Source organism: Macrobrachium nipponense, chromosome 43 (assembly GCF_015104395.2).
Source record: "Macrobrachium nipponense isolate FS-2020 chromosome 43, ASM1510439v2, whole genome shotgun sequence".
Taxonomy (NCBI): Eukaryota; Metazoa; Arthropoda; class Malacostraca; order Decapoda; family Palaemonidae; genus Macrobrachium; species Macrobrachium nipponense.
In genome coordinates, this window is record NC_061104.1 from 21,804,919 (window position 1) to 21,824,007 (window position 19,089).

The window sequence follows — 19,089 nt, forward strand, 5'->3', positions numbered from 1 at the left end:
GGAGCTACAAATGTACGACAACTACCATACGCGTGTAAAATTGTTTTGGTATTAAAAAAATTTATTTAATGTCATAAAAGATACTCTGGTGACAAATTTTATTCTAATTAAATAAATTTATAATTATTTGAAGGTTTTTATTGATATATTTCTGGATATGGTATGAAATTAAATACACAATTATAAAGGATGTGAACTTTTATTTTATGTGTACGATAACTCAATGTGAGCCCTCTGGCAACTCCTTGTTTACTACAGCTGATGATGGAGTATACGGCCTTGAACCCTCGAATCTATTACTTGTAAAATGTAAGTATCGTTTGGTTTCGTACATGGGACATATTGACGTGGACCCATCAGAAGATAAATGATCCATAAATAATAAACCAAAGTTTTTGTATTTAAAGGAAGGGAAGAGTTTGAAAAAGCCGAAACAACTTAGAAATAACTTGAGTTTGGTCCCCATTTTGTGGTCTGCTGAGGAGCAAGTGTTGGTTTCAAGTGTCAAATTTGTGCCCGTCTCCGTTCCCACTCGTGGATGCTAGATGTCATTTTAAAATGAACATTTTACTTACTATAAAAGATTAATGGACGAGTTTCTTGTGAGCTTTCAAACATCCAGCCTAGGTAAGGCTACTTTTGGCTGATCTAATTTCGAGAGTCCAACCATTAGGTACTTCGGTTGTCCTGGACATTTTAGACACGTTCTAGCCAGAGCTGACCTACCTAGCCTGAACAGCCATAGAGAAACAAGTTAATTCATTATTTTAATAATAATTATGGTTAGTTTAGCTTTGTGTAGGCTTAAGCCATGGCGTTAAACAAGTGGCTCTTGTAATAGGCTATGTATTGATTCAGCCAGGCTTGCTAGTTTTCTATCTTAAACCTAACCTATTCTAACTTATGTAAGGATACTTTATGTCAAGTGGTTAGCCCAAGCTAGACTGCTATCCTGATTTGCCTTTGTTTAGTAAAGCTACAAGCTTCCTTAGGCAAATATTGCTATTGGCTTAAGCTAGGTTTGGCTAGGAAGCTTAGAAACTAGGTTAAGCTTGCCCTAAACTTAGGCTAGGTTATACAGCGTTTGAGATTGTATAAAATTGTAAGAAATTTTGGCCTAGGATACCATACATGAGAGTTTTGTTATCTTGATCAAGGTAAGGACATAGTAGCCTGACCCAGCATGGGATTTTTTTTTAGTAAGTAGACTATTATTATCTCCTTCTCTGATGACAAATAAGACTTGGTTTGTGTGTTTTTGACTGTGTTGTTGACCTAAATTTAGCTTTACTGAATATGCAAAATGAATTTAGAATAACTTTTGATACCAAGTTGGCTTACACTGTAATTTAGATGCTATTCTACTAGAGCATATGTCCTTCAAATTCTGAGAAAGAAAGCCATTCAAGATTGACAACTTCTGGTAACAGTAATGAGTGGAAATTCCCATGGAAATGGAGAGGTAGCAACTATCGCACTCGTTACAGTTTAGTCTTCTATCCCTGCTTGTCTATCATTGCTCCAGTGGCCATATTTATCCAAGTGAATTTTGCAGTTGTGTTTTAGGGTTATACAGGTTGAGGTATCAAAGGTAAACAGTATTTCTATTAGTTTGCTTCCCAGCAAAAACTTCCGTAAAATAAAACTTCTCTAGCTCTCCATTCTCAATCAGTGCAACATTGTCTGCCTTTAGCTTTTTTATTTTTATTTAAGTGATATTGAAGCACAAGTCTGCAAATGTGGTTTCCCTGAGAGATTAAATCCACATTGTATGAAACAGTGTGGTGTTTTCTGAATCTACTAAACTTTTCTTTGATGATATTATTGGGATTGGGGTTGAAACATGTCAAAGGACTGTTGGAAAGACTCAAATATTACAAATCTTTCTCTTGTTGCAACCATCATAATAATTTTGAAATTATAGAAGGCTGGATTGTTTTGGTGTTTGTATGTTACACAATACATAAATTGTTTATTTGCAGTTTACATAATGAGATCAATAAATAAATAAAGGATATGAATTTTTTATAAGTTTTGTTTTTTTTTATTTCAGGAATGACAATGACTTCTAACAGTATAGGAGAACTATATAACATCATCGCCTTAAACAAGGCTCTTGACGAATTTGGTATGTTCTGTACATCCTGTGCATGTTGTTCATTTAAAATCCCTAAATACTTCTCATATATATTTGTCATACAAATTTGATCCCACCAAACAGTTAGAGCCCTTAACCGGTACCAGCTTGAGTAGTTTGTATTTTCTAGGGCGAACATTTAGAGCCCTTTACTGGTAACCAGCTTGAATATAGTTTGTATTTTCTAGGGCTTTTACTCATTTTATAAAATACTTTTTTATTTTACCTAATTGTGTTGTATTATGTGATAAGAACTAAAACATGCAACAGACTTTGGTAGTCTAGTACATGTGGCAATAAGTCATAATGAGCTCAGAGACCATATGAGTAAGTGCCATTTGATGTACAAACCATTATTGTATGGTTTGCTTTTAGCCACCTTCCTTTACAGTTCCTTTCCTGTAGGTTTGTGCAATCATTTACATTTCATGCCATTCAGTAAGAATTTACAAGTTCTTTAGCTATCTTCATAGCTGTTACTTGGTTGTAATTTGTAGGGCTTATTGAATTAGATAACTAACAATGTTAGAAGAATGCCAATAGTATAGTGTTGTTTTAGGTGTAAACTGTGTTATATTTCTTTACCTCAAGAGAGCACTTGATTCTTGTCACAAAATGGTTAGCTATGCCTCATTTTGTTCATGAAGCTTACCTGTCAGATATATATATAGCTGTATTCTCTGAAGTCCGACAGAATTTCAAAACTTACGACACACGTAGTGGGAGTCAGGTGGTTAGTACCCATTCCCGCCGCTGGGAGGCGGGTATCAGGAACCATTCCCATTTTCTATTCAGATTTTCTCTGTCGCCGGTACTGTAAACATCTGTTTTCAGTACCTCCGTCTTTGGATTTTCGAAACTTTTGGATACTTAAGTATCCTGATTGATTTTTGGTTTTTTGACTTTGGATCTGTGGCTAGGCACACATTATTTGTGGACTGATTTAGAATTTGGCTTGATTTTTCCTTAAAACTAAGATGTCTGGGTCTAGTTCGGCTAGCGCCAGGGTTTGTTGTAAGGATGAATGTAAGGTGAGGCTACCGAAAGCATCGGTAGACCCACACTGTATGCAAGAATTGTAGAGGGCATGTTTGTATGTTTGATGATCGCTGCAGTGCTCGCCTTGGAAGGCAAAAGTGATCCGAGTGCAGTGAAGTGCAGTGATAGTGCCCCTAGTGTTGTGGAGGGGGCGTCAGATCGGCCCTATTTCGCCTCTAGGCCTGGACCTCTGCCAGACTCCCAGGTTTCAGGGAGAGGGCATGTCAAAAGCCGAAGGAGGGTTACGGGGAACCCCCACCGATCTGACGTCCCTTCGGCAATTACTGTTGACGCTTCCCAGGCTGCCAAGGAGCGTGCGCGTGCACGCCTCCTTAAGGAGTGCTTCTCGTCATCCGAGGCTTCCTCCCCGCGCATGGGGTGGAGTTCTCGGTCGGACTCTCGCCCATTGAAGAGGATATTTCGGTATCGGGACGCTTTACGTCCTTTTGCTTCGGCTGATGTGCGGTCTTCCCCAGATAGCTTCGCAGCCTTCCCGCCACAGAAGAGGACTAAGACGTCATCCGATGATGACGCCTTCGAGCGCCCCAGTCACTCCAGGGATCGTGCTGTGGAGGTTCCTGTGAGAAGGAAGAAGGCGTCCCCTCGCCCCTCGTCTTCTCACAGGATCAGCCCTTCTGAAAGGGAATCTTCTCCTACCGAGAGGATCATCCGCTCTATGCAGCAACAACTTGCTTCTTTGCTGTCGAAGAGAGAGGGGGAACCTCCTCGGAGGAGGAAGGATGACAGACTGCCCGTTAAGAGGACTAGACAGTCTCCCTCTCCTTCTCCTCGCTCGTCTCTTTCACCTGTTTTGTCGCCCTCTAGATTTCGTGCAGCTCCCCGGCGGCTATCTAGAGGGCGCGAGGAACGCTTTTCTAAACGTTCTTTCCGTCGAGAGGGAGCAACATCGTAGCTCTCGGAGTAAGGACTGCTTTCCTGCTCCTCGGGACGCTCCCCTTTCTTCGCTGCGTGACGCTCCGTCGCCTGATTGTGACGTTCTCTTTGCTGCTAAGCAGGATGTTGCTTTTCCTGCTAGGATCGCCCCCGTGCAAGCTGCTTCGCGCAGTCGAGTTTCTCGCCGAGATGTCTCTCGCTCTTCCCTGAAGGACGCTCCTCTTGCTGCTAAGCATGACGCCCCGCAAGAAGCGAGGATAGACTCTTTTCCTTCGACCGCGTCATGGGCAGTTCGTTTGGACGCCTATCGGGACGCTTGTTTTGACGCTCGTCAAGACGCCAGGCATGACGCCTTGCTGGACGCTTCGGTTGACACTCGTCAGGATGCTAGGCATGACGCTTTACTGGACGCTTCTGTTGACGCTCGGATGGACGCTGACGTGGACACTCACCGACGTTCGCGCGCTCTTGTTGACGCTCTTCAAGACACTTCCCGCCTTCAAGAAGCGTGCCATGTTTCTTCAGTTAAGGAAGCTTCTACTTCAGTTCCTGACCCTGCTGTGGAGTTGTTAGAAGAGACTCACTCTGCTGCTTTGCCTTCGTCGTCTCAGCAACGCTCTTGTTTAAGGCTTGGGCCTAAAGGACTTTTACCTCTGCCTTCGGTGGTCCCTTCTACCTCACCTGCAGAAGAGGGTGAGGTGAACAGCGCTTCGGAGGAAGCTAACGATGAGCAACCAACTACGTCTGCTTCTTCAGATTACCAGGTTTTTACCCGCCTTCTTCGGACCGCGTTTGGAGATACGTTCCAACCCTCTGCTCCTCGCTCTCCTCCTTCTCAACTTTTGTCTTCGAAAGCCAGTAAGACCACGGGTTTCGTGAAAATGAAGAAGTCTCTTTCAACTAAGAGAGCTTTTTGCAAGGTCCAGGACTGGATGGAGTTAAGGAAGGCTCAAGGGAAGACCTCTTTTGCTCTACCGCCTTCAAGACTTAGCGGTAAGGCGGGCATGTGGTACGAGACAGGAGAGGACGTCGGTCTGAGAGTTCCCTCTTCTGCTCAGGGGGACTTCGCCAGCATAGTGGACGCATCGAGGAGGTCACTTCTTTCATCCGCTAAAGTGACTTGGACTACCTTGGAGTTAGATCACCATCTGAAAGGCCTCTTTCGCACATTAGAGGTTTTTAACTTCTTGGACTGGTGCCTGGGAGTACTGGATACCCAGTCAAGGAGTCCGGACTCGATTAGCTGGGGGAGCTGTCCAGCGTCATGTTGTGTATGGACAAGGCTGTCAGGGATGGTTCGGAGGAGCTGGCTTCACACTTTTGCACAGGACTCTTGAAAAAGAGAGCCCTGTTCTGCAACTTTACGGCGAAGTCAGTTTCTCCCTCGCAGAGGGCGGAGTTGTTGTTTGTCCCTCTTTCGGATCATCTCTTCCCTCAGGCTATGATTGCAGATCTTGCAGTCAGCTTGCAAGAGAAAGCAACTCAGGACCTACTTGCCCAATCTTCTCGACGACCTGCAGTACCTTCGACGTCGGGAGTTCAAGCTTCGAAGAAACCGAAGCCCTTTCGAGACCGTTTCCTCGAGGGAGAGGCCTTCCCAGAGGCAGAGCCCCTTCGAAACCCAGGGGCAAGAAATGAGCAAGCAGTCCTTCAGTCACCGGTACGAGCTAGACTTCTTTTATTTGCGGAAGCCTGGAGAGGGAGAGATGCGGACAACTGGTCACTCAACATCATAGAGAAGGGTTACAGGATCCCTTTCCTGAAACCACCCCCGCTGTGTACGACACCCAGGGATATGTCGCCCTCTTACCATGGGGAAAAACAACAGATACTTTACGATCTGCTCGAGCAGATGCTTGAGAAGAGAGCAGTCAAACAGGTTTTGGACCTGGAATCCCCGGGCTTTTACAACAGACTGTTCCTGGTGCCGAAACAGTTGGGAGGGTGGCGACCGGTGTTAGATGTAAGCAGTCTAAACCTCTTTGTCGCCAAGCAGAAGTTCAAGATGGAGACGCCTCAGTCAGTTCTTGGGGCTTTAAGACCGGGGGATTGGATGGTGTCATTAGATCTCCAGGACGCATATTTTCACGTCCCGATCCATCCCCAGTTGATGAAGTACCTGCGGTTTGTCCTGAAGGGGAAGGTATTTCAATTCAGGGCTCTCTGCTTCGGTTTGAGCACGGCCCCGATGGTCTTCACCTTGTTAATGAAGAACGTGGCGAGGTGGCTTCATCTGTCGAACGTCAGGATCTCTCTCTACCTAGACGACTGGCTTATTCGAGCCTCTTCGGAAGACCGGTGTCTGGAGGACCTTCATACGACTTTGACGTTAACGAAGTCCCTGGGACTTCTGGTGAATTTCGAAAAGTCACATCTGACCCCAACGCAGTCCATCGTTTATCTGGGGACTCAGATGGATTCAGTGGCTTTTCGGGCTTTTCCATCCCAGGGACGTCAGCAGCAATGCTTAAGCAAAGTGTCAGCCTTTCTGGGTTAAGAATCATGCTCGGTGAGGGAATGGATGAGTCTGCTGGGGACCATTTCCTCGCTGAAGAAGTTTGTTTCCCTGGGGAGGCTGCACCTCAGACCTCTTCAGTTTTTCCTGTCAGACAACTGGAATCACGAGGACGACATGGATGTGATCTTGAAGATCTCGAAAGAGGTGAAAGAACACCTAAGATGGTGGTTCGATCCTTTGAAGCTGGCGGAAGGAGTTTTCCTCAAGCTTCAGAGCCCCGACCTAGTGTTGTTCTCCGACGCGTCTTCCACAGGGTGGGGAGCAACACTGGGAGGGAAGGAAGTGTCAGGCACCTGGAGAGGGGAACAGGTGTCCTGGCACATAAACCTCAAGTAGCTGGCAGCAATTCATCTTGCGCTCCAGTTCTTTCAAGACAAAGTCTCTCACCGAATAGTGCAAATCAACTCGGACAACACCACAGCTCTGGCATACATCAAGAAGCAGGGAGGAACACACTCTCGGTCCCTGTTCACTCTAGCGAAGGAGATCTTGTTGTGGGCGAGGGCACGCGACATCACGATCCTTACGAGGTTCGTCGCAGGCGTCGAGAACGTCCGTGCAGACCTCCTCAGTCGGCAAGGTCAGCTGCTGCCGACCGAATGGACCCTACATCAAGATTTATGCCAGGAGCTGTGGAGTTTGTGGGGACGTCCTCTCGATGTTGAGAACGAAGAGACTTCCGCTTTACTGCTCCCCGGTTCTGGATCCAGGAGCAGTGGCAATAGATGCCCTTCTCTGGGACTGGACAGGGCTAGACCTTTACGCCTTTCCCCCGTTCAAGATCCTAGGGGAAGTTCTGAGGAAATTGCAGCCTCAGAGGGGACAAGGATGATGCTAGTCGCCCCCTTCTGGCCTGCGATGAACTGGTTCACAGAGGTCTTGTCCTTCGTAGTAGACTTCCCGAAAACGCTTCCGTCAAGGATAGATCTACTCAGACAGCCCCACTTCGAGAGGTACCACAAAAACCTCCCCGCTCTGAGTCTGACTGCGTTCAGACTATCCAAAAGCTGGCCAGAGCGAGAGGTTTTTCAAGACCTGTGGCAAGAGCAATTGCCAATGCAAGAAGAGGTTCCTCTCTTGCAGTGTACCAATCGAAGTGGGCCGCTTTCAGGAGCTGGTGCAAGAAGAAGGGCATTTCCTCCACCACGACCTCTGTGAACCAGATCACTGACTTCCTCCTTTACCTGAGGGAGGACTTGAAGCTGGCAGTCCCGACGATAAAAGGCTACAGAAGTGTGCTGTCTGTAGTCTTTCGACACAGAGGCCTGGACTTGGCTAACAACAGAGACCTTCACGATCTCCTAAGATCTTTCGAAACAGCGAAGGTACCTCAACCTAAAGTACCATCATGGAACTTGGACGTGGTTCTAAAGGTTCTTATGTCCAGCTGTTTCGAGCCGCTTCACATTGCTTCACTTAGAGACGTGACAAGAAAAACTGTTTTCCTAACTGCTCTGGCGACGGCGAAGAGAGTTAGCGAAATCCAAGCTATGAGTAAGCATGTTGGTTTCAAGAACCACAATGCCGTTTGTTCTTTGAGCCCGACGTTTCTGGCAAAGAACGAGAACCCGTCAAACCCTTGGCCTAAGACTTTTGAGATTAAGGGTATGGCCGAAATCTTTGTTCGGGAGCCAGAGAGAGTCCTGTGCCCTGTCAGGGCTCTCAAATTCTACCTGCAGAAGACGAAGGATTGTAGAGGGCCTTCTGGTAACTTGTGGTGTTCAGTCAAAAGGCCAGATCTGCCAATGTCTAAGAACGCTCTAGCATTCTTTTTGAGGGACACCATTAAAGAGGCGCATTCTTCGTGCAGTGACAGTGACATGAGGCTGTTGAAAGTGAACGCTGACGAAGTGAGGGTTATCTCTACCTCGGTAGCCTTTCATAAAAACATGGCACTAAGTGACATTTTGAGTGCCACCTTTTGGCGTAGCAACTCGGTGTTCGCTTCACACTACCTACGGGAGGTGAAGACAGCATACGAGAACTGCTATTTGCTTGGGCCATACATCGTCGCAGACACTATTTTGGGGGCAGGAAGTAGCACTCATCCTATCCTTTAGATTGGTTAGGTGAGCTTTTAATTATTGTGTTGTTTATGGTTGTAGGGTCGACCGCCTAAGGCGGACCTCCCTTCCTTTAGCCTAGTTATGTGGGATTTAACCTTTGGTAGGCTAGGCCAGGTGGTATTTTTTGCTTCATTGCCCTCATTGTATGGTCAAATGGTCTAGTCGCATTGTGGTCATGCCCCCGTTGACAGATCATCTAGAACTCACCAGCTACATAGGTCACTACCTTGCTGGAGACTCTAGTAAAGCAGAAGCAGACTTGGGTGACAGTAATCACGAAGTCAGCTATGCTAACAGGTAAGGAACCAAGATGTCAATCATCTGCATGTATATGTTTCCTAAAATCCTATTCTGTCTCTCCCCACCTCCAAAGGTGGGATTCAGCTATATATATATCTGACAGGTAAGCTTCATGAACAAAATTATATTGTTATGATTCAATAAAGTTTGTTCATACTTACCTGGCAGATATATATAATCAAAGTGCCCACCCACCTCCCCTCAGGAGACAGTGGGAATAGAAAATCTGAATAGAAAATGGGAATGGTTCCTGATACCCGCCTCCCAGCGGCGGGAATGGGTACTAACCACCTGACTCCCACTACGTGTGTCGTAAGTTTTGAAATTCTGTCGGACTTCGGAGAATACAGCTATATATATATCTGCCAGGTAAGTATGAACAAACTTTATTGTATCATAACAATATCATTTTTGTCTATCTAATTATATCTTATTTGATTATGCATGTAAGTAAAGTTTAGTGAAAGGTAACTGTAATATATGATTACATTGGATGTCACTTCAGTTTCGCACCAGTACTGTAATCATTTCTGTATCTTATATACAGTAGTACATTGTAGAGTAATCCTTGGACTGAAATTTTAAGGCCCAAATGTTATAAGTGAAATACACTTTACTGAAAAGTTGGTTTCTAGTGATTTTAGTTTCTTTAAAAGCACTACATAGGTTTGAGTTGGGCCTCCTCATTCCTTTTCAGGTATGCTAAGTGCCATTACAGAAAGTCGCAAAGAGTACCTACAAGAGTGTCTCAAAAACGGGATGGAAAAGCTAAACATAGACCAGCCAGGACCATCTTGTGTTTGCTGGGATTCCCAAAAGAGTCCTAAGAGCCCCGGCTCATCACACACCACGACTGAGAAAGAAAACACCAATTTCGGAGGTTTCCAAGTGTTAAAGATGAACTCCACCTTCATAACGAGCTTTAAAGCTGGTTATGAGCTTCCTTGTCATGGAATTAAAGAACCTTCTTCCAAAAGAGTGATAAAGTGTTTTTCCCGGAGAAGAAGAGTGCGGACTCACCCTTACGAAAATAATACCTCGGTTCCTAGTACCAGTGATATGCCCTCTTCTTATAGTAATGGGTCCTATAGACTCAGAACGACCAGCCTCAGTAGTGGCACAAGTAAAAGGGGATTTGGTCTCAACAGAGGTGGAGCCAATACAAATGGGAATGCCAGTTCCGGAAATACTTTAGTTCGTTCTCGTAGTATGGAAAATCTAACGGCTTCAATGGATGAAGGGTTGATCTTGTCATCCAAACCTCGTGAGTTAGAAACGGTTTCAAAAGGCATCCAGCAGCTAAGAATGGATGATTGTACCTGAATTGCTCCTACCAATATGTACCTGTATGTTTTATTGGTAAGCCCTAATGTTATATTACTACTATATACTGAATAGCTTTTAGCTAGCTGTCTGTTGTGTTTATATAGTAAGTTTTAATAAATTGCATTTGATAACAATTAACAAGAGTTGTAAAATGTACCTTTAAAGGAAGCGTTGTATTGCTGAAAACATTGATGTGAGTTATCTTGTTCAGATAACTGTTTTTATAAATGCATTATAAGGCAGTGATTTTTGTTGTTAGAAGGTGTATGGTTTTCTCCGTTTCTGAAATACGATGACATTCAACAACGTGAAATTTAACTTCAGATCAGAGACCAAACTGAGAGTTTTCTCATGACTAAATATCAGAATTAAGTATGAACATGATTTTTATTATCTTTTCAGGTCATAGCAGTTCTAGTGTTTTTTCATAGATTTTATCTAGTTGAATTTTTCATTTAAGATGATTTCATATACGTATAAGTCATTGTGTTGCAGAAGGGTGTTGCAAATTCTGACAGCACTGTCCACAGGCGCCTTTGATGAATGAAGCATGCATAGCATAAAAAGCTTTACAGAATGTTTGAATTGATATTTAAAGTTTTAAAGAGAGTACAGTATTTATAGTATTTTGGAAATTAAGATGTAGAAGGATATTACAGTATAGCTTTTTTTTTTCTTCCCCCAGAAGAGAAATTTTTCAAAAGTTAACATTGCACAGTTTGCTGTGTACCCAACCAGATTTTTGATTGACCAGCATATTTGTTGTGTGGGTGTGCCCATTGATGGCTGTGCCTTTCAGAATATAGATGCTGTGTGCCAGCAAACTACTCATCGCCAAATTCTATTGTGATGTTCTCAGGCAGATAGTTGATGTTAGTGAGCTAATCTGGGTGTCTTCTCAAATCTCTGTTATAAGCCCACGGTTTAGCCGCCTAAAAGAAAATTCAAGGAATATTATTTATTTACAGCAGCTGATGATTATGAAAGATGAATGGTGAATTTTGGATGTAACTCAGATCTTATTTTTTTGTGATAAAGTATGACGTAAAATGAAGAGAAAAACTAGGGTAAGATTTTTACAGTGTGAAGAGCAAACACCACATCAAGAACTCTTAAATGTTAACAGAATCTTAACCCAAAGCTTACAGGTTCATTAAGCATGTATGACAGAGCTGTGTTAGATCCAAAATTCACTAAGATCAGAATATTCTCTCACTTGTTCTTGGTATTTTTTTTTTTTCTAAGATTGTTATGAAAGTTGCACAGTAACTAATTTGTTTTTAAGAATGACGTGGACTTGCAAGAGGTTTTTATCCTTAAAAGAGGAGTTATTGTTATATAAAAACTATGGGGAAACCTGTCAAATGGAAGGACTATGTAAATCTTATGCTTAAGAACTCTTCTCCAGCATGTCTTCTAATCCTAAGCCTATAGTTCATATTTTGTAAAGAATAAGATCTTTGTGGAAAGAACTGACATATTATTACAGACGACAACCCATTATCAAGGTTAGATGCCTGTGTTGGATCACATAAATGTAAAGAAGTGTTGGATTACATACAAAGAGAAATGTATTCCTGTTCACTGCAGTCTATACTTGGTTACTGGTTTGATGTGATAGCAGTTGAGTGAAGTACAGCAGCTGCGTGAGTCACAAAATTTAAGAGTACTGCATAAATATTTAAGGAATTGTATTGAAATACTTAATATGTTACAATACAAATCTCAACCATACAACTGTTTACTTAGGTATTCTTACCCTATTCAGGGCAGACAATTGTTAGGTTGAATGAGAATTATTAGACGCCAGTGGGAAAAGCCTTGGAGTAACCTGTCCCACCTGTCAAATGCTCTCATTCTGGAACTGTTTTTTTCATCCCTTGGTAAAAAAACTACCTACCTCAACATTCGGCTACTGAGAACTGTTTTGTTGATTCTTACCCTTTTAGTTTCTTGCATTAGTGTGAAGTCTCTTCTTGGATACTTGGAATTATATGTGAGAATTTGGTTTCCATCCAGAATGTCCCTGGTTAGGGTTACACCAGCATCCTTTCAAGGAGTTTATCATCAGTGCACAGTGACAAGCGGCAAGCCATCGAGCAATTAGAATTCTTGGATGCTCTGGATATAGTTTGCTAGGCAAGTTACTATTAGTCTTTGTTCCACCAAGAGTACTTACCCTCACCACATGTGGCTTGGCAGCTGTTATGAGGATCTCTAATAAATGACTGCTGCAGGTAATTGATTTTTTTTAAATAAATAATTAGTAAAACTGATGGAGATCAAGGATGGTCTACATTTCTTTGAGGATCTTTTACAAAAAGCACATTTGCTGTGATATAAATCAAATTGAAGTTGATCACATAGCTTAGAAACAGGAATCACCTGATTTGAATCCTGTGTAAGGTGTACTAGTATTACAGCCTGAAGGTGTATGCTTTCCTCTCTAACTCTGTTGAGAGCTGGCTCAGTGAGGTGAATGTCATCCACATTAGGATATTTATTCTTTGTCACCCAGTTATGGCCCCGATAACAGTGCATTAGGTTACTGATCTGTCATTCTTGTTTACCTTGGCTGTGGCTCAAGTTCCTGCAGGAGAACACTTAATTTGGTATTATCAAGGTGCTGAACCATGTAGTTCAAGTACATTGGTTTTCTTTAAGCAGCTTTTCTAGAGTCTTCAAATGAAACACTAAACTTATAAAGAAGGAAATTATCCATCTTCCATAATTAGTGTTATTAGTATTTAAATAAACATCTCTGCACTCTGCTACTACTCCCAGTTAATCAGACTTCTCTTCAGTCTTACTGGTGTTATGCAAGAAAGTACCTCATGTCTTCTTTTGAACTGGAGAACCTATGAAGGAACTAAAAAAGTTACCTCCATTAACCACAGCCTTAATTCTGCACATGTTTTAATGATGGCTTATTGCTGACAGTTTGATATTGGCACTTATGTCTCCAAGAAAAGCAAGTGAATATCAGTGACTTGAAGCTGACGTAACTCTTTCAAGAGGCTAGATGCTTAGATATTGGTAGGATGTCATGGCAAGACATGAGGTTTTTGATAGGGAGGAGGACATAGTAATACCTTATGCTATTCCTGTTCTGGCTTGTTAGTTTTAAGTGTGCTCTCCAGTAACTGGACAAAATATCATTGCATTCCATGTGGTCAAGACTTTGCATCTCCATTAAGGCTTCCACAATAGAAAATTTGCATAGGTGGTATTGAGCCACTAAGCTCATAGTGTGTATCAAGTTACAACTTTATCAATACTTTTTAAAACAATGCTTATGATGTAAGTTCTTAATGCTATATTCTGGAGATAGGAGTCAAAATTCTTCCCATAGTATTTGAGGATTGTGAATATTATGCTCAACATTCTCCATAAGGCCATTAGGCATGGGTAGGCAAGTAGTCAGCAAGGTACCATCTTCATCACTTCTTTTTGTCTCCTTAACTTTATCACTGTAATGCCAGTGCATAAGTCTACATCCCAACATCACAACACAAGCATTATAGATCAAGAATGACTACTCAAATCACATGTCCAAAGTTATTTTATAAGAAAAAACTAAACAGAGATATAGATTTAGATGGAGTACCAAATGCTTATGAGCATTTCTATGATGACCAGTCAGATGAAATAAAGACTAAGGAGCAGTGGATTAAAATTGTTTTGCGTTTTACAAGCTGCTTTGATTTTACAAAGAGTGTTCTCATCCCAAGCCCTCTAAATGAGATATATCTGTGGTCACAGACAGAACTCAGAGTTGAGAGCGTTTGACAGTAGAGACTAAGATTTTCCCAGACAAGGCTAGATTTCACCTTAAAATGTGCCTCCCCGGGCCTGCTACATGTGGTACATTGGGCCTTCTACATGTGGTACATTACTGAAGGTTTTGTGCAGTGTTCATTTAGTCCCAGCTGCAGTCACGCCTATCGTGTTTATTAGATTGATTTATAATAATCTTCTCCCATGCATATGGTCTGCCTAAATTCCCATCAGGTCCAAGTTTTCATCTATGCCAGTTTCCACTGCCTTGTGTCTTTCTATTCTCTAATTTTCATGTCATCAAATGCCCAACCATTTCAGTCTTTGAGATTTCTGCATATATTCCATTCTCGTAATGTCACCTCTCGGCAACTCCCTCGTTTGTAGTACAATCTTCTTAATGCACTCCACCCTTGAATGTCTGCAATTCTTAGTCACACCTGTTCAAAATTTCCCACATTATTATTAACTGTATCTCAGGTATCATCACTTTACCTTTGTCGTTGAAAAGGACAGGAACAAGGCCATGAAAATTAGATAGCCTAATTTAAATTAACCTTTTATAAAAACTGATCATCAGGTTTTTCTGCAGGCATTTACGGGAATGGTATTCATACTTATCATAGTCACATTTCATATTGTGTATGTGAAACTATAGTTAAAATTCAATAATTTGTTGAATGAGCAGAGTACTGTGTACTTGTTTTTATAAAGGTTTTGGGCTGCTATTTGTTTTTGTCATGAATCTCCAATCACTTAGGTTTTTCTATTATAGTTGCATGTTTCAGTAAATTAATTATACATCAAATATTGATAATAAATGGTCAGGAAGATAAAACAGTACCAATATTTGTCTACGGAATGGTAGTGTGGCCACTTGTACTTGACTGGTAGCATTTTATATAGATGGTAAAATTTTATTCCAACTCAAAAGTGTGTTCCTCCCATGCTATACCAGTGTGCAGTGTGTATATGCTACATACTTGAAGACTACATTATGTTATTGAAAATGTTTTGGTAGAAACCTAATAGATTACGTTGAAAACAGTAAATCAGTCCCTAGAAAAATATAGTCATTTTATTCATGTGAAGATTTCAAGCTTCTGTAGCAAGTTTTGTTGGAATTCATCTGTGCAACTTATGTGATAGGGTCTCGAAGAAACACATACTTGAGGGTAACCACAGAGAATTCTCGTTTGCCTGGCATATCGAGTAGATATTTTGGTGTAAAGCAGATCTGGTAAAGTGTTTCTTAAACAAGTCCTGTTCTGTTATTTGTCATAAGTTTTTTGTCATGTTCATAATGTACGTATCAGCTTAGTAATGAGTATTTGTAACAAAAACTGTGAACAGATTGATTTTCCTCTTGTAGGATCTACATCTTTATGTATCTTCACAGTTAAATTACAGTTTCTTTTCTTATGTAATAAATTGGGACTGAAAAACTAAAAGTAGTAGTTTGCTGTACCATAGGGTTGCAGCTTATGCAGTGGTTTAGTGCTGAGGACTCTTGCAACATACTCGAAACAGTCTGTTGTCAAGACCTGCATGGTGACCACCCTAATGTATGACCAAAAGAAAGTTATATATTATATGAAAGATAGTGTTAGATAAGTCTTGGACACATATTTTATAATTAGTAATATTTTCTAGAATTGAAAAGGTTAAATAACTTATAATGTTGAAGAAATAAAGGATTTAGAAACCAGCTGGATTTTTCAATAGTATATACCTAGTTGTTTGATGGCCTTAGTTTGATAAGAACCCAGAAATTAAAACTACTCTGCTGTAATTGTATTTTGTGAGTTTCCAACTGCTGTAGATGATTTTCTAATTAACTTTTCAAAAATAAAAAATAAAATTTTCAGTAATCATTAGTTGTTTTTTGTTAATGTTAAATTCTTTAGTAAAAGTTTATCTTTTATATTACATATACTATCAGGGGAAAAAAGCTATTTTTCAGAGTCTTACAGAAGAGAACTTGGTATGCTGTAAATTTAGCAGTAACTGGCAACTCGTTTACTGAAGATTAAGCTAGCGTTACACCAGCAAAGGCTCTTGTTCCAAGGTAAGTTCTAATCACTGGATCTCGGGTAATACATAACCAGATTTACGGTCCTTGTTTCAATGTGTATCCCTAGTCTGACAAACAAGATACATAATATACTTCCAGATCTAAATGACAACTATATTAAATTACAGAAATAGAAAATCCTATGATGAGAAGTTGCTGTTCTCCAGAAACATATATAGCATGTATTGAATGTCAGTGGTATACACAAATAAAAGGTAAGTCACTTATATTGCTGAACAACAGAAGAGACTTGCTTATCAAAGTTCTTTTAATTTTGGACTGATGCAGTATCAATATTTAAATTACGTAAAAACATTGGAATTAATCATATATATTCAAAAGGACAAGATTTTTTTTCAAAATGCTCTCTCTCTCTCTCTCTCTCTCTCTCTCTCTCTCTCTCTCTCTCTCTCTCTCTCTCTCTCTCTCTCTCTCTCAGTACACAATTTCGTCACAGAACTTACTAGATTTTTTAATATAGAGCTCATGGCATTTTGGCTTAAGTGTTTCCCATGTACAATTTGCACTTAATTTTATTGACTTTTTATAGTTTCATAATTTATAAAACTTATATGCACATGCAATACATGTATACTGTACATACAGTATAAACATAACTATGTTTACTATATATGAACCTACCGGTAATTATGTCAATTTTAGCCACAATTTAAAATTTAACGTTCATTTTGAAAATATTCGTAACAAGGAAAAGATAAAAGTGTTACTCAAAAGAATGCATATAATTAATTATGAACTTTAAAGTCAGAAATTGGACAATTATTTTTGCCACGTGCATTTCTTGTCAATATATTACAAGATATGCATTTTAAATGAAATGCAACATAGTAATGTGACTTATGTTTAGTTTCTCCTCAAAATGACACTTGGTGGGATGATATACATTCAAGAATTCAATCTGAAATGTTAGTCACCATCAAAATTGTCTTTTTTTTACATCTTGTAAAAAATTCCAAAAAAGTATACTTTAGATTCTACGAGTAAATAAGCAGCAGCTTCCATTATTTTACAGTACCTATTTCAATTACCTTTCAATGTAATACACTGATTTCAGTAAAGCTAAAATATGGACAGTTTATATTAAGCAGTGTGAACAAAATTATATAAAATATTTTTGTTGAATAAGAAGTACCTATGTATCCCTAAAAATTGAAAACAAAAACTTTAAGAATGAAAATTAGTGTTTATAATTTACCAAGTTAACTACAATTGTAATGATAGCTTATAAATTATGGTAAATTTTTGCATAAACATTCAGTTACTTAGTTTGAATGATCCGCCAGAACGGCTGACCAATCGAACACCAGTGACGTCATCGGTTCAGCACTGTATGTAAACAAACTGATCTGTCAAACTCCTGTTGATAGTAACGTGACAGGTTCAAATGTATTTAGTGGAGAAGCTATGCGTATTTAGGTATTGCAAGATAGAAGGATGCAAGAGCACTTTTCATAACGAAACCATAACCACTTGGCATCGTTCTCACCGTGAAAAATACAAGAGGAGTCAGTGGGTTGACAGATAGCTACACCTAAAGCACGAAGGTTTCACTGAAAGGGGAGTCTGTGAGGCGACCATTAGGGCCTACTAATCTGTGGACTTCATTTTACTGATGATGATGACCTCATTATATCACCGATATTGTCGAAATCGTTGTAGTTTACCCTTTGGAGATGTCGGCTGAAGAATGGAGCAGTTCCATTTCTGGGGCTTCGAAACCCAGAGGACCAAAGTTATCTTTCTTCTAGGTATACTAGGTAGTACCTATCAAGTCTCGGAACTGTGAGTTCCCTATTAGGTAGGCTACTACTAGCTAATCGAATATGCTGTTAGGCTACTATATCTTAGGTAATACTACTATGATAATTTCATAATTCTTACTCAGTAAACTAGTAGTATTATTTCACTCTAAAACGTCAATTTGAGATTGGAGTTTTTAATGTGTTATCTCAAGTCTCCTTAATAGGCTATCCTAGGTAATTAGGATGAAATGGTTTCAAATGCATAAAGCACGATTAAGTAGTATGAAAAATATAAAGTAACGTAGCAGTCACAAAAAAATACAGGGAAGTAACCTAACATAACAAAGGGTGCAAGGACTCGACTTCCACTTAGGGTAAACGACCAAATGGCCACCGTTTCACTGAAATGACCACTTTTTTTCCACTTGATATTGAATTGGTGAAACAACAATACAATTACATCTTTAAGCATACCATTCAAAAGATTGAAACTTAATCTTTTGAATGGTATGCTTAGCTAAAGATGTAATTGTATTGTTTCACCAATTAAATATCAAATGAAAAAAGTGGCCATTGCGAGTGAAATGGTGGCCATTTGGTCGTTTACCCTATAACTAACCAAACCTTGAGCACAGTAAGTTGTGAAGAAGGTAGGGATGTAGCTCATCCTTACCTTTTCTAAACTATGAGGGCCAGGTCTTCACCCCATCTTAATCGGACTTAGAATACTGTGACTGACAAATGTAATTTCCAGAAATTCATCCCAACTTAACATTGCATACCCAGTTCTAACTCTCATTATGGGCTCATGGTCTTCCCTTTAGCATTAGGCTATATACACAGTATTTCTTACATTAGGTTTGGGAGATACAGAGTACAGTTAGAAAGAATTCATTTGTTCCTTTTGTCCTAATCTATATTATCCAGTGATCATACAGACCAGAGCTTTTGATTTAGGGGAATTCCTTCTACAAGCTGCAAACAATTATTGGAGCTTGGTTGGATGTAGGTGAATGACAAGATAGCTACTAGTCTTCTTGCATTTGTTGGTAACCGAGTAACTCAGAATTTTCTCTTCAGCTGCTATCCTGTATGAAATGTTTACTATGTAGTATAAGGAATGATACTAAATTGAGATTTAGATTTATCTGCAATATACAATATCATAAGAATTTATGTGCATTAAATTGTACTAT

At 40.3% G+C, this 19,089-nt stretch overlaps 2 protein-coding genes across 5 annotated transcripts in view; both read left to right on the forward strand.

The window, feature by feature from the left end:
* Window positions 1-232: 232 nt before the first annotated feature.
* LOC135213562 (uncharacterized) lies at window positions 233-15,764 on the forward strand. Of its 2 annotated transcripts, none has more exons than XM_064247532.1 (3): window positions 233-309; window positions 2,054-2,128; window positions 9,651-15,764. In XM_064247532.1, the coding sequence occupies exons 2-3, from the start codon at window positions 2,056-2,058 to the stop codon at window positions 10,274-10,276; spliced, it is 699 nt and encodes a 232-aa protein (XP_064103602.1). In that variant the 5' UTR covers window positions 233-309; window positions 2,054-2,055; the 3' UTR covers window positions 10,277-15,764. The 2 variants fall into 2 exon arrangements, with proteins under 2 accessions (XP_064103602.1, XP_064103601.1); XM_064247531.1 differs by lacking the exon at window positions 233-309 and adding an exon at window positions 372-627.
* A 1,711-nt stretch (window positions 15,765-17,475) lies between these two features.
* Window positions 17,476-19,089, forward strand: part of LOC135213564 (uncharacterized) — a 68,382-nt gene continuing 66,768 nt past the window's right edge. Inside the window, exon 1 of one of the 3 annotated variants that reach the window (XR_010314167.1) lies at window positions 17,476-17,949. Coding sequence is in view for 2 of the 3 variants with exons in the window: in XM_064247533.1 (XP_064103603.1) it covers window positions 17,839-17,908 (70 nt within the window). In the remaining variant the exon portion in view is untranslated. The remainder of the gene's footprint in view (window positions 17,950-19,089) is intronic. The other 2 variants (XM_064247533.1, XM_064247534.1) reach the window with 2 other exon arrangements.